We start from the raw sequence: 14,056 nt of genomic DNA on the forward strand, positions 1-14,056 counted from the left end.
TGATATTGTGAAGTTGTTATGTCTTTGCGGAGGCGGCCTTGTGCCGCCTTTTCCACCTGGTTCGGGGCACACGCAGCCTAGACACGCCTTGGAAGTCCAACGACAGTTGCGTATCCAACCCACCGCTCGGCCTTCTTTGAGACTCGTCTAACCGCTTTTTCCGCCCCTACCCGTCCATTTTTGCTCTGTTTTCTTTCCTTAATGTAGTGTCGGATTTCCCGAATGACACGATGAACCGATGCTGTGACGTTACCATACAACGAGGCCAACTGCTCAGCATCCCGTTGAGTCGCACAACAGCGCCATGAGTGTTCTGTAGCCGTTGGCCCCGCTGGCTTCTGGTTAGGAGCTGTTACTGAAGCTGGTGTTCACTCATCTCCAAGAACATGTCCTTCTCTTTGTACACCCTCCTCTAGAGGTCGTTGCCATAGTTTTTTTTTTGTGTTGAACTACTCCGTACTCCGTAGAGGAGGTTGAATGCCATCGCCTGGCCCAATCACGTGACTAGATCAGCGGCAATGATTGCTTGCACCACAAAGGTCTGGTCTCGATTTATTGATAGAACTTCACCTTCTGGCTCCGAGTAGCTGCTGTGTTCACAGTTTCTGCAAGGCCTCGTGCAAGTCCCTTTCAGTCGTAGCGTTGCCTGTTCTAATTGCTTTGTGCCCCATCTTTTGTTTTCCTGGCAAGAATATCCATGCTCAACAAAAGGAGTCACGATCAAAAATAAGCAGTAGGCCTCGCTATAACGACGGACGTTATATAGTACAAACAGCCTTGTCCTGTATTTGTCACTGAGACCCTTTGTAGCCTTTCAAGTTTCGTATCACTTGTCCCGTCTGCACATGCACAAAAGGCTTCATGTCAGGACCCTGGTTGCCAAGGACCGACTAGGCAACTACCAACGCCACCTCACCTCACCTCGTGCCTTCCTGGCCCTGCATTTGCCGCGTTGCCTTCGAAAGTTCCGGAACCCCACCTTGCTTCTCTGGCCGAAATCTCTGCCAGAATTTCCAGTCCACATTTTGTCTTTCCGTCCCTCCCACGTCCCATTCTCTTTTTCATCCTGCCTTTTTCTCCCACACGCTGACACCCAACAAACTTCATCTTTGTTCGGAGATAAGTCTATTGTCCGTCGCCGGATTTTTCACTGCACTCGCAATACCCGTTTACCACCCCAGTAAAGCCGTCATTTAGCCTGTTGACTCTCCCATCGGTCGGAGCGCAACAACCTCAACTTCTCGCCCGCTTTTCCGCAAGCCAGAAACACAACCTCTACCTATTCATCTTGCTCTCGCACTTGACTACGCCGAGACTTGGTTGAAGACGCCAACGATCAATTTCTCCCCACGTGCAGTCTTTGAAACTTCCTCACTGTATAGCAGAACCAAGAACACTTAGCGACTATCGGGCGCATATTGCTGTTTATGTATCAGCACGATCAGCTCACTCTACCCGGACCCCTCTTCAAGCTGCAGTTATTTCGCATACCGCGAAAACCTTGTAGCCCAAAAATCAGTTCCGACGGCTGAAGACTCCCAAACTCGAGTTCATGCCTACCCTACTGTTTGCCGAGATACCGTCCCGTTTGCCCCATGTCAAACATAGATCGTCTTGTTGAGCCCTGATATCTCCTCTTGCTCAACCATCCTCGTCAACTATTCCCAAGCCCAGAAACAAACCTTCATGCCGAACCCGTCGCTTTAGAGCCCCTTGCAACTCGCTTCACAGCTTCAGTTTCTCACAAAACCTTCGACTTCTCGTCAACTCTTATACCACATCGACAAAAACACCCAAAAAAAAAGAGCCTCGCCTTTGTCTTACCATCGTTCAACTCGCCATCATGTCTCTCATCAACGTTCGCCGCGACGTCAGCGACGCCTTCTATCGTTATAAGATGGAGCGTTTGCAGACCAAAGTTGAGGGAAAAGGTAACGGTATCAAGACCGTTGTTGTCAACGTTTCCAGCGTTGCTGCGTCTCTTGCTCGCCCTGCGTCATACATCATGAAATACTTTGGCTTCGAACTTGGTGCCATGACCAGAGATGACATCAAGGACGACCGTTGGATCATCAACGGTGCTCATGAGGCTGGAAAGCTCCAGGACCATCTCGATGGTTTCATCAACAAGTTCGTTCTTTGCAAGAGCTGCAAGAACCCCGAGACCGACATCAAGATTGACAACGACCGCATTCTCTTGGACTGCAAGGCCTGTGGTCAGCGTACCGCTGTTGACCTGCGCCTCAAGCTGAGTGGCTACATTCTCAAGAACCAGCCCAGCAAGAAGAACAAGAAGGACAAGGCTGAGCGCAGAGCAGCCAAGAAAGCCAAGCAGAACGGTACTGCCACCGAGAACGGCCATGTCAGTGGTGGCGACGAAGGTTCCGAGAATGGCTCCAACGAGAATGAAGAAAATGGTGATGCTGTTAGCGACCATGAGTTCAACAAGCTACAGGCTGAGGCCATCGAAGATGCTGCTGTCCAGGTCAAGGACGACGAATGGGCTGTGGATATGAGCGAGGAAGCTGTCAAGGCCCGCCAGGCCCAACTTCCCGGCGAGTTCAAGCAGAAGCTGAGCCTCAACGACGAGGAGGATGACGGTGAGGGCGGCAACACTGTCTACGATGAGTTTGGAACCTGGATCCAGACCGAGGCTGAAGAGAAGGGTGGCATTGACGAGGTTGACTCCATCAAAATCTATCTCAAGGCCAAGGATATGGGCATCGAAAACAAGCACCGCACGGTCTTGGTGCTTGCTCAGACTCTCTTTGATAAGAATGTTTGCGCCCAGATTCCGAAGCGCGCTGGCATGCTCAAGCAGGTATGTAGATCAAGATGTGTTAGGGAGATTGAGCCACAGAACCACATACCCTTGATTCACTAACATACTTGGCAGATCATCAACTCTGAGCGTCATGAAAAGGCGCTTCTCGGAGGTACTGAGCGTCTGGTTGGGTCCCTGGCCGAGTCGAACCCAGACTTCTTGCAGCAGATTGTCAAAATTCTGCAGCTGTACTACCACCATGACCTTATAAGCGAGGAGGTGGTTACCAAATGGGGCACCCACGCCAGCAAGAAATACACTGACAAGAACACTTCCAGAAAGATTCGTCAGGCTGCCAAGCCTTTTCTCGAATGGCTTGCGGAAGCCGACGAGGAAGAGTCTGATGAGGAAGAGGATGAGTAATCTTGGTCATCATCTGTCTCCTCTCATTGTCCTAGGATGTTTTCAAGTTGCTTGGTGATGGTTGGAATGATGGAACAAAATCATGCCAATATGAGAGACTGGAAGGAGAAAAGGAGGGTTTCTTTGTCTTCAGACTGCCTGTAACGTTGTGAGATGGTCTATTCCTAGTGTAGGTCACTGCTTGTTGTGGTATTGTATTTCACAGAGTAGTATAGTCGAGAACAACCGCTTGCTTGCATCCTGCTATACCAGTGATGGCTCCTTATTCCCACTTGTTGATGATCAATCGCCATGAAATCAGATGGCCAAGGCCTGGAACGGAACTGGTGACGATAAATTATGGCCAAGTGGCACGGTATTTATTCTACATCGTTCTTGAGTGTCTATGTTCAATTCTCCACTGCGCCGCATCATCGTCATTTCACTCCGCCTCATTCTCGGGTACATCCTTCATGCCTTCGTCCTCAGCAACCTCAGCTTCGGTCCCAGTAGACGTAGCTGCTGCTATAGTTGATGCTGCTTCATCTCCCTGCGCATCTTGGTTTCCTTCCCCTAAGGTATCGTCCCCTTCTCCGCCTTTGCTCTCCTCTCCGTTTACCTGGTCTCCCTCTGAAAAGATGTATTCACTCAGTGACGTGGTGACGTCTTCTAATCCGTCTTCATTGGAGATGGTCACGTCGAAAAGTGCAGAGACTCTAGAGTCATCTAATTCCTCGGGTAGTCTGGACAGAATGCCCTTGATGACGGTGACGTCGTAACCGGAGGACGAGAGACGGGCTTGGTATGCTTCAGCAGGCGGGGGTTTAATGAGGATATAGCGAGCTGAAAAGTCCATGTCTCTGGCAAATTGGGCGGCCTGCCGCGTAGTGATTGGTCAGTTTGAACTAGACACATGTTGTTGTTTGTGATTGTCGTAGTTGGGATTAGTTGCAGGGGTTAGGAATCATACCTCGAGGTCTAGCTCAATGATGGGGACCTTGCCAGACTCGGCTACCGCATCAACAGCTTTACTGCTCGTGCCGTACTCGCTGCCATCTCTAGTCCCGTACTCGATCAAGCGATCGCCATCGCGTAGCTGGTTGAATTCCTGAGCGGAAACAAAGTGGAAACTCGTGCCCTTGACTTCGCCCTCTGTAGGCTCTCGAATCGTGTGTCGTACGACTGTTGCAAAGACGCCTTTGTGCTGTTTGATGAGGCTGTTGATAAGGGCGGACTTGCCAACACCTTTGGGGCCAGATATGATAATGGGGCTGCGATTGTCGGGCATGTCGTCCTCAGCTGCTGCCTGCTCATCGTCGGCTTCGTCTTGGTCTTCGTCTTGGAGCTCGTGGAATATGATGTCTACTTTCTTGGAGTCGTCAATTTTATCAAAGGATGCTAATTTTGAGCGGGCCGCTATTCTTAGAGCCCGCCAACTCTTGCTTGCTTTGCCGGCTATGGCGGCGGCCTTTGTTTGATCATTTGTTGGCATCTCGATTTCAAAGTCGTCATCGGCAATCTTTCTTTGAAAGCTTTCAAGTTCTGGAATTTGATATCTCTCAGGCGTCTTGAGCTGGTCCAAGCAACACTCGTCGTTGTCTCGGAGGAACTCGAGAGATACAGATCCCATGGGCGTTGGTCGCAGTCGTTTGCTGGTTGCTAATTTTTGGGCCGTGGTCCTCGCCTCAACAAAAAGCTCTGGAGAAACAGGGTCTCGTTGAATAGGTGGACAGGATGCCATCTTCCAGAATACCCAGTTCTTGTCTCGAGCTAGGACGGTCTCGACCATCCGATAGAAGTATGGTCCGTCAATGCCCCTCTTAAGGTAGTCTGATATGGTTAACTTCATCTCAGTTGCCCATTTCGTCTATGACCTGGTTAGAGAAACCAGGAGAACAATTTTTACGTCTCTATGATTTGATGCAACCTACATTTTCTTCGCTCAGCTGATCGTTGTAAACGACTGATTTGTTTGGCGGAGGAGTGTTGAGGCCGGCCAACTTCTCCCTTGTCTCCATGGAAAGCGACAGAAGAAAGTCCGTGATAATGAGTGCCTGTACCAAGATGTGGCGTCTAAATGAGAGATCGCTAATCTGTGTCTCTAGTTAGCCAAATGTTCATCATGCGCATTGTAGGGTAAATATGGAGGTATCATGCACACCTCAAGCTCAAAGAGATCTTTGCTGGTCAAGTACTTGGGATTGAATGCTTCAGGGGCGTCCTCAGACCCCTCGTCGTCCCTTTTCCGCTTAAGGTTTCTCCTGGGATTTTCCAATGACTTGGATGGCACTTCGTTTTGATGGATGGCCTGGAAAGCTTTGATGGTAACCTCTAAACGACTCTTGAACTTGTTGAAATGTGTAGAGTCAAACAGTTTAAGTGGCTGACTGAAGCTCTCCTGGAGAGACCAAAATAGAGGGTAGAGACGGTCCGGATCATACGGCTTTTCTGAGTTTTTGGAATCAAAGCTGACGCCCTTGTTAGATGCCTTGGTATCCGTTGATGACTTGGGAGTCTCTGCAGGCGTGTCGACCTCCATCTTTGACTCTCGCTGCTGCTCATCCTCTTCTGCCGACCCCTCAAAAGCTGTGACATTTTCCACGTGGTATTCCCCTCGAAGGTTAACAGAGCTTCTATCACCTAGGGGAAAGCTCTGAAATAAGAAGATGTATACCCGTCCGCAGAAGGCTGTATCCTCAGCTCTTGATAGGCGCCGCAAGAGTTCGTTGCAGCTTCGCAGAATTACCAGATGCTTTTGCTTGAAATGTTTGGACGTGATGCGTTCACGACGTGACTCGAGATAGTCGAACACTATGCGACATCCCGAAATGGTCTGGCTGTCGAGCAGTTCTTCGACGAGCCAAAACAGTAGTGCCGGATCGCATTGGCCGTCGTCGGACAATATTGATAAAATGTCGAGTAGATTCCACATCTTGACGAAATCAGGTGATTCGATGGGAGTCGCAGCCTTGAAAAATCAGCCTCGACACGAGTAATGTCGGCCCGCGGGTCTAGGATTACTTACAATGAGGTTGCCAAACAAGTCCCGCGAGGCGGTCTCAATGATAGCAAATTGCTTCGCCTTTTCTTGTTCGTGAAGGCCAGAAACTTCTCCTCCTCCGTTTTCCCCAGTAGCGGCATCGCTGGGGAAACATGTACGTACCCGGCCGGTTATGTCTTTGAAATCAGACTTGTTGAGGGTGGGCTCGATTGTAGCAGTCGATTTCACGACGGCGGCCTCAGCTAGGAACTGATCTAATAATAAGCCAAATCTCGCGACTGCAGAGACGCCTGGGTTTTGAACATGGAGAGCCGGCATCGTAACAAATGCGAGTCGGTTCGGTATCGAGGTAGGCACGTTTACCAAGGCTGGCTCCTCGTGAGTTGTGTGATGCGGCCTTGTTGCGCGCGGCGGACGATGGTTGTGGCGTGACGACGGCTTATGTTGCCTTTGTGCCGTCTTCTACAGGGCCGGTCAATATTGACTGCCGCATGAAGCAGCACTTTTGTTCGGTGCAATGATTACAGTCGGGATCGTGAGGTAGTTGTACGGTGCGGAAGGCTGAAGGCGAGGCTTGACAGGAAGGCCTTGAAGTTGACGTGGGTTTGATTGCTGGAGCATTTGAACCAGACATGTGGAGATCTGAACTTGAAGCTCGTGGAATCAAAGAACAGCCTTGGCTGACAATCGATCGCATTGAATGGGGCCACATGCAGGCACCTAGGTGCACTCAATATAGGGCCCGTTTGGCCCCGGGCACTCTGAAGCCCACTGTAGCGCAGCGCATTGCAGGGCGTCGCAGGGCATCTGGTGGCATTGACCAGACTCAATGGGCGTCTGGTTGCACCAGGCCGTAAGACAGCACAAGACACCTCAAGCTTGTACAAGACAGCGGGCCTTGGTGGGGCACTCACCAGTGGAGGTCAACAATCAATAAACCCAGGCAACCTGGCCCTGGCTGGCTGTGGGTCTCATGCAAGGCTGAAATTTTAGTCTCCCAAGTCGACGCCATCCAATCGATGGACCTCTGCCAGTTCAATCTTGTCTGAGCATGCGACGACGTCTGCATGTTGACTTTTCCACCATCGACTCGCAGCTTTGCTACTGCGCCAACACCGAGCTGCCATCACTGTCCTCCCCTCATGCTGGAGCTCTGAATAGGTTCATGACGCCATCACGAAGCCGCAATGCCTAACGCCAAGCGCCTCAAGGGCAGTGGTGCAGCCAAAGCTGGCAAGGCCCGCGAGCCCGCCACCAATGTCCCAGACGAACGCCCGACTCCCGCCGAAGTCGAAGAAGAGGAGCACCAGCTTGTTCAACTCGCGAGGAGTCACTGGTTAAAGCCAGGGAAAAGGACTGTCAAGTCCAAGGTCAAGAATGATGTTCTGAAGCAGGGCATCTGGGATGTGCTGGAACAGGATGGCTTCCACTATAAGTCGCTTCTCCTTTTGGAAAGCTTGCAAACATTGGAGAGGCAAGTATAAGGCTGTAGCACTCGTAGTCAGGCAGCCTCAGCTAATATTGTTTATGTAACAGCTATCTTTGGCCGGGATATACCGATGAATCGTCCAATTTTCATGTTCTTTTGATTGTACTGATAGCCAACGTGAAACGGCGCGAACATCTGGAGACATGGAGTGAGTATAGAGAGCCTTGTCAATTAGAAAGGCATATTCCAACTGACGTTGTTTGCAGGCCTGTTTGAAGAAAGACCTGATGATTTCTCGTCCATGTTCCGTCGAGTCCTGTCGCTGTTGCTCGATCGTACCCTCTCTACTTCTATACGAACGCACCTTCTTTGCTTCTTGATTTACGCATTCCAGAGCCTAGATTGCTCCATTGTCAGAAAAGAATGCGCACCGCTGGTGTCAATAGGAATCTGGCAGAATCTGTCTAGCGCGACCCAGCGAGAGACCTTACTGGACCAAAATACCCATTTGCGAAAGGCTTGGAGGGCATCCCAGAAGCGTTATGAAGCAGCAGATGATGCTACCAAAGCTCGACTTCGCTTCGAGAGATCCTGGCTCTATTCGTTACTTCTGGACTTCTTAGGTATCTTATATGACGATGCTACGAAGTCAGGTATGAGTTTAGCTTAACCCCCCCTATTTCTTTCTTTACCTGCTTTGTGCACCTTGACTGATGCGTTGTTCTAGATGAAGCTTTGTATTGTGAGAGATTTACTGAATTCATTACCGATCTTCAAAGCCAGCTGCCTACAAGACGCTATGTCAATACGCTTCTCCAAGACTTACACGTCTTACCTGTCATGAAACTTTCGCCCACATATAACAACGAGAACAATTCGCTGCTGCGAGATTTGCACTCTCTTTTGTTGCATTATACCCATTTCACTATTGACGACCAAACTGGAGTTCAACTGACCATGACGGAGGCATACGACAAGCACTGTGCAACCCTTGGAAAGTTGCAACGAGTTGCACTCAAGCATTTCAAGGAGAAACTCATGGTCTTGGCCCTCTCAAATTACGGAGGTATTGAGAAGAGAGATGAACTTGCAAGTCTGCTTGAGCCTTTGACGGATGAAGAACTCACACAGCTCTTCACACTTCTCGACATGCGATCTACATATCCGGAGTCTCTTGCACTCCCAGTCGATCGCAAGTTGCTTATCGAAATCATGCTGAGTAAATTCGAGCGCAAGAAAACCTTCCGTGAGACCGCTCGGTATATGCCGTTAGTGCCAACCGAACGAACTTTGTTTGACAGTGGCTCCCAGCGAGCAGATGCGTACGATGGATCGCACCCTCTGGCCCTGCCCAAGCTGAACCTGCAGTACTTATCTGCTGGAGACTTCCTATGGAGGGCAATGATTTTGTATCGTTGCGAGGCATTCTACGGCATCCGAAAGGATGTGGAATCGGCCCTGCGCCGCCTGCGACCGGAGTCTAAGCAGCCCGGCGTGACAAACTTTGCAGGATTCTCCAAAATGGCACTGCCTATTTCCAAACCGTCAATTCTGGAAGTTGTCCCCCCGCTAGTGGGAGAAGAGCTTCCGTCAATGGTGAAAGCTGAGATCTCGTTTGATGTTCGACGCTTAGGACAGAATATTCGACGAGAATGGGACAATCTCCGCCCTGACGATGTTGTATTTCTGTTGGCCGTTGAAGCACCGTCCTCACACGCCTCTGCTAACGGTGATGACATTCGGTCTGAGCATGAGAAGCTCGGCGTTATATCAGTACGATCTGCCGAAATTATCAACATCACAGACGAAAAGGGGCGCCACGTCAGGGATGGCTCTGTGAATCTCGACAACAAGCGCAGGATGCATCTCAGACTGGACTCATACATGTACTCCAGAGATTCAGAGCGCGCATCAGCAGGCAAACCTGATGTGTACGGCCAAATAAACTTGCTACTAAGAAGGGGACGAAGAGAAAACAATTTCAAACCAGTTTTGGAGTCTATTCGCAAGCTCGTTTTGTCGGAAATGCCTCTCCCGTCATGGCTGCATGAAGTCTTCTTAGGATACGGCGATCCAGCGGCTGCAAACTACAAGAACCTGTCCAACCGAAACAAGAAGCTTGACTACCGGGACACCTTTCTTGACTGGCAACACTTGGTTGAAAGCTTGCCGGGCAAAACTGTTGAGCCGGGGGGCGATGTTATGGGCAGCTTCGGCCCTCCATATGTTCTAGAAGAAGCTGGCAAGGTAGAGGCGGCTAATGGCTCTAGGCCATCAAAGAAGCGCCGACGCGACGCAGAGCCCACGATGAAGTCCGAGGTTGATACCTTTAAAGTATCGACATATAAGCCACCAAATAATGGCCCATACCCCGTCGACGTGCCCAAGATGAATTCAGTCCGGTTCACGCCTGCTCAGATCGAGGCTATCATGTCTGGATCGCAGCCTGGGCTAACAGTGATCGTCGGCCCCCCTGGAACAGGAAAGACAGATGTGGCTACTCAAATTATCAACAACATCTACCATAACTTCCCACAAGAGAAGACATTACTTATTGCGCACAGTAATCAGGCACTCAACCAATTATTTGCCAAGATTGTCGCACTGGATATTGACGAGAGACACCTGCTCCGTTTGGGACATGGAGAAGAAGAGTTGGACACGGATGGAAGCTTCAGCAAACATGGCCGTGTTGAATCATTCCTTGATAACAGGCAGACGTTTCTACAAGAAGTCAGAAAACTCGCTTCAAGCCTCGGGGCACCAGGTGCACATGATAACTCGGCAGAGACTGCTGGCTATTTTAATAAGGTCTACGTGGAACCGGCTTGGAAAAGGTTCCAGCACGCCGCAACGTCAGGCGAGACTTCTGTCCCAGACCTTGTGAAGGCTTTCCCATTCCATGCATACTTTGCCGACGCGCCCCAACCACTGTTCCCGGAGGATGCTGATCGTGAGGCAACGTTAGACATTGCCAACGGCTGCTACCGGCATATTAGCAAGATATTCTCAGAGTTGGCCGATATTGTTCCATTTGAAATCCTTCGCCGTGACCGAGAAAAGGCCAACTACTTGCTCACCAATGAGGCTAGAATCATCGCCATGACAACAACTCATGCTGCTATTCGACGAAGTGAGATTGCCTCACTTGGCTTCCATTATGACAACGTCATCATGGAGGAGGCGGCCCAAATTACCGAAGTTGAAACATTTATGCCTCTCGCCATGCAAAAGCCGACGAATAACCAAATGCCATTGAAGCGGGTCGTTCTGTGCGGTGACCACCTCCAGAACTCACCAGTCATTCAAAGTTTAGCATTTCGCCACTATGCCAACCTAGAACAGTCACTATTTTCTCGCCTAGTCCGGCTCGGGGTCCCGACCGTCAACCTTGATCAACAGGGACGTGCTCGTCCCTCGATCGCGAAACTCTATCAATGGCGGTATCCCAAGCTGGATAATTTGCCACATGTGCAGAACCAAGCCGAATATCTCAGAGGTAATGCTGGCTTCAAGTTCGATTACCAGTTTATCAACGTACCCGACTACAAGGGCCATGGAGAATCAGAACCGACACCACATTTCATTCAAAACTTGGGCGAGGCAGAGTATGCAGTGGCCATCTATCAGTACATGCGCTTGCTAGGATACCCTGCGGGGAAGATAAGCATCCTCACGACCTACGCCGGGCAACGAGCTCTGGTCAAGGATGTACTTGCTCACAGATGTGCCAAGAACCCCGTTTTCGGTCTTCCTAAGGCTGTTGCCACGGTGGACAAGTATCAAGGCGAACAGAATGATTGTAAGTTTAGAACGAATGCATCAACCCCATGCTGGCCCCCCCGCGGCCTGAGGTACTACTCCTACCTGTACTAATTGTCGTATGGCAGACATCATATTGTCCCTGACTAGAACGTCGCGTGTGGGTTACTTGCGCGATGTCCGCCGTATGACGGTTGCGGTTTCTCGTGCCAGACTTGGATTGTATATTCTTGGCCGCAGGGAGGTATTTGAGGCGTGCCCCGAGCTTCGACCTGCATTTGATCTCCTCCTGGGGCGGCCGGACAAGCTGATGCTTGTAACAGGGGAGATGTGGCCGACGGAGAGACCGAACTTGGAGGATAACTCGCCTGTGGAAGGGGAAGTGGTAATGGAAAATGTCGAGCATTTGGGACAATATGTGTTTGAGATGACGAACACCAGGCTTCAACAACTGCAGGCGCAAGGAGGAGAATCTGCTACGACTGTCCCAGAAACAATTTCCGAAGAGGCAGATGAAGATGAAGCACCAGCCACATACTATGACGAAGATGAAAATGAAGTAGAGCCAGATATTCTGGAGGTTCGCGAAGGCGAAAACAAGAATTAGTTGTTGAGATTTGGGCGTGAACCGGGGTTTGATATATGGCAGAGCATTTTGTACTTTGAGGGATAGTTGACAAGATGGATAGATGTGTCATCTTTCTTGTCCCATTGACTGTGTGCTTCTGTTCCTGACACTATAGGTCTTTCAGCTTGAATACGTATATACACGTGTCCTTCTATAGTAACATTGGTGTGCGTTGTCGCGCAAGGTGTGTCTATGATCAAGGTGAGTGGGCTCGAGCTGACTAGGTATTATCACTACGTCGGCTCTCCTGCGTGAAGGGCACTTCAATATTTCCACCCCACCGGCATTGGAACGGGCGATCTGCATGAGTCCTCGTGGTGCAAAGGAGGGCGATGATCAATTTGCGAGTAGCCAATGCCATTTTTGGGGTTCAGCCTCAGATTTCGCCAGCTCATCAGCTCGCCAGCTCGCCAAGGTCTTGTGAACCAGTGCTGCGTTAGCATGCATACCTATATAACTATAAACTTGGGGTACAGGGAGTGAGTTTCCCCCTTCTACAGATGCCAGTAGAGGATGGATGGATGACTGTGATTCACCCATCCCTCATGCCTTGTAAATCATGGGGAGGAGGCAAGGGAAAAAGGATGGAAAAGGGGTGGGTGTGTCTGTCACACGCTCCGTCAGGAGCTTTATAAAGGGGACGGGCCAGTGTTCTGGGGGTTGAGCGCCCGCTCCCAAAGCAATCTGCCCGAGTATTTCATTGGGCAGGCCTTTCTCGCAGCGTCTGCAGGTGCAGGGAGCAGGACATGTGTGTATCCAGAAGTTGACTCGGTGCGTTGTCGTTGACGCCGGTGCACGTGTGAGGTTGCTGCTGTAGGAGAGTCTCGCATGACACACAGCCTGTCCCGAAACCACGGAGTTGGCGAGGACTGGGTGCGCTCTTGGTTGGAACTGGGTGATGGGAATGCAGGATGTGATGGCATTTGCTGCCTCGTCTGTGAGTCATGATAATGGACAGAGTGCAATCAGTGACGGGTATTATAGTATCTGTAAGGTGGTCATGCTCCATGTCTGCTGGGCGCATGTCGGTCGAATCAATAATACTACCTACCCAGGTAGGTATGCTGGGAGCCGCAACTAGCGTCTTGCTAAGAGGGCTGACCTATGTTGCTAGGGCTATAGGGTCGACGATTTGTGTCTACACATGACATCACATGACATGTCATGCCAGGCTGTGCCCGCCGCCATGTTGGTTCCCGTGGTGTGCAGCATGTCGTTTTGCTTACTTTTCTTGCCCTTTTTTCTTTAAACTCCCAGCCCCCTTTTCAGGAGGGCACTTTCTTTTCTTGTTCTCGCTTCACGGTACCTTTGCACGATGCAGGTATGTCCTCGGGTCACCGGAGTCTAGGAAACTCTTTGGATTTGCGGCTTGGGACCGGCAATGCTAAGTGACAGTTGGATAGGGTAGCACAAACTTAACTTGAGAGACGCATAAAGATTGCAACTCTGCTTTTCTAATTACCTTCCGTGTTGTACTATTTTGACCAAAGAGTCATATCGAAGCTACATTGTCCGTACTTTGAGCAACCCTGGCGTCGAAACTTCGATGTGGGACATGGGGCCAAGCACGGAACCATGCCGGCGTGCTCTAGTAACTACTAAGAGACGCGAATGTGTCGCGAACACCTCAGCTGCCTGAGGTCTGAGGTCTGAGGTCTGAGGTCTGAGACCAGGCATGGAACCTGTCCAGCCTCGAGTTACTGCTACTGTACGGCACGCAGTAACGTACTCCAGACGGTTACCATGCTCATTGTTACTTAAGTAGCTTATCGTGGGAGCTCTGGGCCAAATTGAAGTGGTTGCAGGACCCACTCACTCATCACCACCTTTTTGTCACGACGAGTTGGCGACTGGCAGCCAACAGGGGCGGCAACAAGGCAAGCGGCAACTTGCCTCCCAGGACACATATAGTGCTCAGGTGGTGACAAGGTTTCCCTTTGTATTTCCTGCCCGACTCCCATCCAAGTGTCGAACCATTGACGAATCATGTCTCGCCGTGTTGCGGAATGTGCGTCGCAAAATAGTCTAATAATAATGCTCCGTATAATGTCACTTGTGTGGGCAATGACC

The 14,056-nt window shown here is 50.4% G+C and overlaps 3 protein-coding genes across 4 annotated transcripts; 2 read left to right on the top strand and 1 right to left on the bottom strand.

Annotated features, from left to right (window-relative positions):
- The first annotated feature begins 1,004 nt into the window (after positions 1-1,004).
- On the top strand, positions 1,005-3,539 carry TIF5 (eukaryotic translation initiation factor 5). The gene is made up of 2 exons (XM_007816488.2): positions 1,005-2,821; positions 2,897-3,539. The coding sequence occupies exons 1-2, from the start codon at positions 1,844-1,846 to the stop codon at positions 3,185-3,187; spliced, it is 1,269 nt and encodes a 422-aa protein (XP_007814679.2). The 5' UTR covers positions 1,005-1,843; the 3' UTR covers positions 3,188-3,539.
- On the bottom strand, positions 1,005-6,777 carry J3458_008989 (uncharacterized protein). The gene is made up of 5 exons (XM_007816487.2): positions 6,192-6,777; positions 5,328-6,134; positions 5,098-5,259; positions 4,137-5,033; positions 1,005-4,043 (listed from the first exon to the last, which is right to left on the bottom strand). Exons 1-5 carry the CDS (start codon positions 6,483-6,485, stop codon positions 3,609-3,611), a joined length of 2,595 nt encoding a protein of 864 aa, XP_007814678.1. The 5' UTR covers positions 6,486-6,777; the 3' UTR covers positions 1,005-3,608.
- A 444-nt stretch (positions 6,778-7,221) lies between these two features.
- On the top strand, positions 7,222-13,052 carry J3458_008990 (uncharacterized protein). 2 transcript variants are annotated; one of them, XM_066119497.1, is made up of 5 exons: positions 7,222-7,641; positions 7,704-7,804; positions 7,863-8,249; positions 8,324-11,398; positions 11,487-13,052. In XM_066119497.1, exons 1-5 carry the CDS (start codon positions 7,355-7,357, stop codon positions 11,963-11,965), a joined length of 4,329 nt encoding a protein of 1,442 aa, XP_065975292.1. In that variant the 5' UTR covers positions 7,222-7,354; the 3' UTR covers positions 11,966-13,052. The 2 variants fall into 2 exon arrangements, with proteins under 2 accessions (XP_065975292.1, XP_065975293.1); XM_066119498.1 differs by having other exon boundaries at positions 8,324-13,052.
- Positions 13,053-14,056: the final 1,004 nt, after the last annotated feature.

The sequence above is a fragment of the Metarhizium acridum genome, assembly GCF_019434415.1.
Source record: "Metarhizium acridum strain ARSEF 324 chromosome Unknown scaffold_141, whole genome shotgun sequence".
Classification (NCBI taxonomy): Eukaryota; Fungi; Ascomycota; class Sordariomycetes; order Hypocreales; family Clavicipitaceae; genus Metarhizium; species Metarhizium acridum.